This window comes from Trachypithecus francoisi, unplaced genomic scaffold, assembly GCF_009764315.1.
Source record: "Trachypithecus francoisi isolate TF-2019V2 unplaced genomic scaffold, Tfra_2.0 Lachesis_group11, whole genome shotgun sequence".
In the NCBI taxonomy this organism is placed as follows: Eukaryota; Metazoa; Chordata; class Mammalia; order Primates; family Cercopithecidae; genus Trachypithecus; species Trachypithecus francoisi.
In genome coordinates, this window is record NW_022681456.1 from 120244820 (window position 1) to 120249365 (window position 4546).

The following is a 4546-nucleotide window of genomic DNA, read 5'->3' on the forward strand; positions in this document are numbered from 1 at the left end:
AGCAGAGTCTCGGAGGTGGTGAGGCCCCCCAGTGTGGAGCTGAAAGCTGCCATTGTTTTGCTTCTCTTTATAAAGGGAGCTGCCCTGTTCCTCCCAGCACAGTGTTGGGAGCAAGTCCAGAGCCTCCTGCAAGATGCTGTTGATTCTGCTGTCAGTGGCCCTGCTGGCCCTGAGCTCAGCTCAGAACTTAAATGAAGGTAAAACAGAAGGGGAAGAAGATGCAGTGACTCTGCGTGGGGCTTAGGAGGTGATAATGGTAATTAGGGGGAAGAGAAGAGAATGAAAACAGATGGGGCAGCAGAATTTTCAGGCCTGGGATCAGGAGACCGATAACACCTTCATTCCACACTAAGGATTTCTAATTTATTTAACTTACCATGAAATCCATTAAAGAATTTATTCCAGGGAAATGAGAAGGTAAGATTTGCATTTATAGAGAGATATGACTGTGCTGTGAAGGATGCAGTGGAGAATGCAAGGCAGATTCAGGGAAGTCCAGCTGTGAACAACCTATACTGATCTCGGTTAAGTACAGAGGGATGATGGTGGCCTTGCTGTGCAGTGAATCAGCATCGATGATGGAGATAAATACACATTAGAGACACTGAAGAGACAGAGAATTGGATGGAACACTTGTCTCTGTCTAACTAGAGATACAGAAATATCAGAGCCAATCATCGTCATTTATCTCTCCCCTACGTGAGGTATTTCAATGTGCTGGGAGTGGTATGGGTAAGATTGTATTGCAATGATTACTTCTGTTTACGCCAATTGAGAAAGCATGCGTACAGAAGCAATGTATTTCTAGGAGGTGGAGGGCATAAGAATACCAAACTATCACATTGAAGTCCCTGGCATGTGTAAACTAAATCAGCATTAAGTCTTGAGGATGCTAGGGAGGGCAAAAAGGGGCTCTTGTATGTTGAGTTCATGGCTGCTGCTCTGTCATAAGAACCCTGCCTTCCCTTACACCTTCCTCCCTGTCAGCAGCTTCAAAGACAGTGGCTGACGAGTTTACTTAGGAGATGCATGGGGTGTGGTGAGAAGACCCTTTTCCCTGTAGAACACTTGTGAGTCTTGAAAGATTCCAGATGTAACTTTTCCCATATCCTGTGCTTCTCTTCTAGATGTCGGCCAGGAAGAATCTCCCTCCCTAATATCAGGTAAATCCCAATTTATTCTCAATCTGTTTTGACTGTCTTTTTCTGCTGATGAATGGATCAGCTCTCCAGTGACTTCTTATCAACATTAACATTTCAGGAATTGGTGAATATTAGGGCCCCTAATAATACAGTCTTCCTGAAACCCTGCTTCTGGGGACCGCGAGCAGGCCATAAAACTGAATGACAGAGATGCTTGGCTTAGATGTCAGCAGGAGTGGGTTGTCTCATTCCCCGACCAGGAGTGCCTGCTGGGAGATGACAGACAAATGGGCAACATCCTCATTCTGACTCCTCTTTATACTGGGAGTCCCCTAATTGCATTGTTCTTCCCCAGTATTCTATTCTAGTGTTCTATGTCTTCACCGAAAATGCAAAGAAATTAGTGTCTTGGTCCCATTTTTGTGTGTTTCCCCACTCAGCTTGTTACCTTAGCTGATGAAAATTTACTGCAACTATTCAGTGAATTTTGTGTGGGCTTTTACTCTGTCTTTCTCTTCTCTCTTTCTCCTCCAGAACATCAACAAGGACAACCCCAACAAGGACAATCCCAACAAGGACAACCCCAACAAGGAGGCAACAAGCCCCAAGGTCCCCAATCTTCTCCAGGAAATGCACAAGGACAAGCCCAACAAGGAGGCAACGAAGCTCAAGGTCCCTCACCTGCAGGAAGGCAACAAGGACAAGCCCAACAAGGAGGCAACAAAGCTCAAGGTCCCTCACCTGCAGGAAGGCAACAAGGACAAGCCCAACAAGGAGGCAACGAAGCTCAAGGTCCCTCACCTGCAGGAAGGCAACAAGGACAAGCCCAACAAGGAGGCAACGAAGCTCAAGGTCCCTCACCTTCAGGAAGGCAACAAGGACAAGCCCAACAAGGAGGCAACGAAGCTCAAGGTCCCTCACCTGCAGGAAGGCAACAAGGACAAGCCCAACAAGGAGGCAATGAAGCTCAAGGTCCCTCACCTTCAGGAAGCCAACAAGGACCAACCCAACAAGGAGGCAATACCCAGCAGGCTGGAAACCCTCAGGGACCACCATCCTCTCCTCAAGGGGGCAGACCCGCCGGATCTCCCCAGGGACAGTCTCCCCAGTAATCTGGGATTCAATGACAGGTATGATTCCAGTTGATTCTTCACCAAGTGCTCTAATTGCTACAGGTCTCCAGCTTTACTGTGCCAAAGAATCAACTAAAAGCCCATTGACATCGTTTTGTTGTAGAACCCATTTCTACAGATTTGTGTTCAGATATTCTGGAAATGGGTAACAAGGCCTTATATTTGTAACAAGCTCTTGAAGGAATTCTGATGTTGAGAAGCAATATTCCTAAGAATCTGTCTTAAATTGTATTGCCAATGAGGAAGTAGTACCATGTTCGCTCTGGCACTCTGTTTTCTGTCCACACACTCACAGACCTCCCATTTAAAGTTTTCACCTGAGCACTGTTTCCTCCGTCCTGCCTCACTCCAGCCTCTCTAGTCCAGTATTCCTGCCAAGTGGTCCCTGAACTTTCAGCAGCTAAATGGTGTCTCATATTTTAAATTCTTACTTTTCAATAAGTACATGATTAAGCTTGCACCAAATATCTAATGGAATGGAAAAATATGAAGCTAAATTTAAAGGCATAACTCATCCTACCTACCTTCCCTCCTTCAGAAAACTAGCACCGTTAACTTTATGGCATCTTCTCTTTGAAATATTTATGTGTACATTGACAATTAGAATATTTTACCCCCGGAACTAATAGTATAATTTATATGCAGGTACATATGTTAGTCATTTAAAAAATACATTTCTTTGAACATTTCCACATGAGTTTAGGAAGCTAAGTAGATCTCTTCAGTGGTTATCTGTTTATTTTTACAATTTTATGCTACTCCATTATGTGGCTGCACTGTGATTTCTTTAACCAATCCCTGTCACTGGACACTGAGAGTGGTTTCAACTTCTCACTATTATAGAATACGTTCCAGTTACCATCTGTGTAAATATATCCCTGAACAAACTCAGCAGCAAGTAATAACAAGCTAGGAATGATCTTATCTCTTCATCACGTAAGGAATGATTTGCAGCACATTTTGTGCAAGGGAAGGGCATGAAAGGAGGGAGCACACAAAAACTTAGGAAGGAAACACAGGAGGTAGAAGGGATGGGGAGAGAGGGGATGGACTCTCATGTACTCTACTGCAGTAACTCCAGGGAGGAATTTGACATTTCCTGCTATGTCAAGTCTGGTCTATGAACTTCCTTGTCTGTTTGTTTCAGGAAGTGAAAAAGAAGATGACAGTGATTCAAATGATTCAAATGCCGTGACGTTGGAAGAAGGTGGTCATAGCTCTAACTTCAATATACCAATAAAATAATCAGCTTGCAATTTCTGAATGTAGTGTCTGTTTCTCAATGTTTGTGAATGTGGGATCTGAGGACCAAAAAGACATTATAAAAACATCTAGGAACCCTTCTCCTTGATGCTCCAGGAAGCTTCCCTCCTGCTTAATCCTAATTTAGCCAGCTGCCATGAAAAAAGGTTTTACTGTTTCTCTACTCTCCTGTTTTCTATTATTTCCCCCACCCGAGATGAATTTTTTTCACCTAGGCTGGAGTGCAGTGGCACAATCTTGGCCCACTGCCCTTGCATCTCCTGACTTCAAGCTATTCTACTGCCTCAGCCTTCCAAGTATCTGAGGTTATAGGTGCCCACCATTATGCATGGCTCATTTTTGTATTTTTAGTAGAAATGAGGTTTTGCCATGTTAGCCAGGCCGGTCTCCATCTCCTGACCTCAGGCGATCCACTTGCTTTGCCCTCTGAAACTGCTGGGATTATAGGTGTGATCCCCCTTGCCTGACCCTTCTCTGACTTCTATAGCACAAACAGAAATTTTAAAATTATTTTCAGATTGTTTACTGATATTCCAGAAATCTTAAGGACAAAGAAACACAACAAAGGCAAACAAGTCACAGAAGCTGAAAGAAATCCTTATAATTTCTGAGAAACTGAGTTCAGTTTCAAGGGAATGAATATGGTTCTGTGTTTCTTAACGCCACAACCTTCTCTCCCATTTACCCTATTTTAACAGTGATCACTTCTCTCCCTTCCTATGTTTCTCACCATTCCATATTGAAACCTGAGTGGATTTCATTAAAGAGGCAGCATGATTTAAAGGAGCAAAGAATTTGGACACTCTCAGATTTTGATGAAGACCTAACTCTTTTTCTTACTGTCTCTTGACCCTTAAAAGGAAACTTAGACTCTCTGGGCTTCAATATACACATCTAAAATGAGAATAATCATAACAACTCCCTTAGAGTATGGAGGCTAATGAGATAGCACACATACCAAAAACTTTGCAGATACTGGCATGTCTGCTTCTCAAGCAAGGAAGGTTG

At 43.5% G+C, this 4546-nt stretch overlaps 1 protein-coding gene across 1 annotated transcript; it reads left to right on the top strand.

Moving 5' to 3' along the window:
- The first annotated feature begins 1215 nt into the window (after positions 1 to 1215).
- Positions 1216 to 3505, top strand: LOC117090901 (paternally-expressed gene 3 protein-like). The gene is made up of 3 exons (XM_033223494.1): positions 1216 to 1266; positions 1677 to 2272; positions 3423 to 3505. Exons 1-3 carry the CDS (start codon positions 1216 to 1218, stop codon positions 3427 to 3429), a joined length of 654 nt encoding a protein of 217 aa, XP_033079385.1. The 3' UTR covers positions 3430 to 3505.
- Positions 3506 to 4546: the final 1041 nt, after the last annotated feature.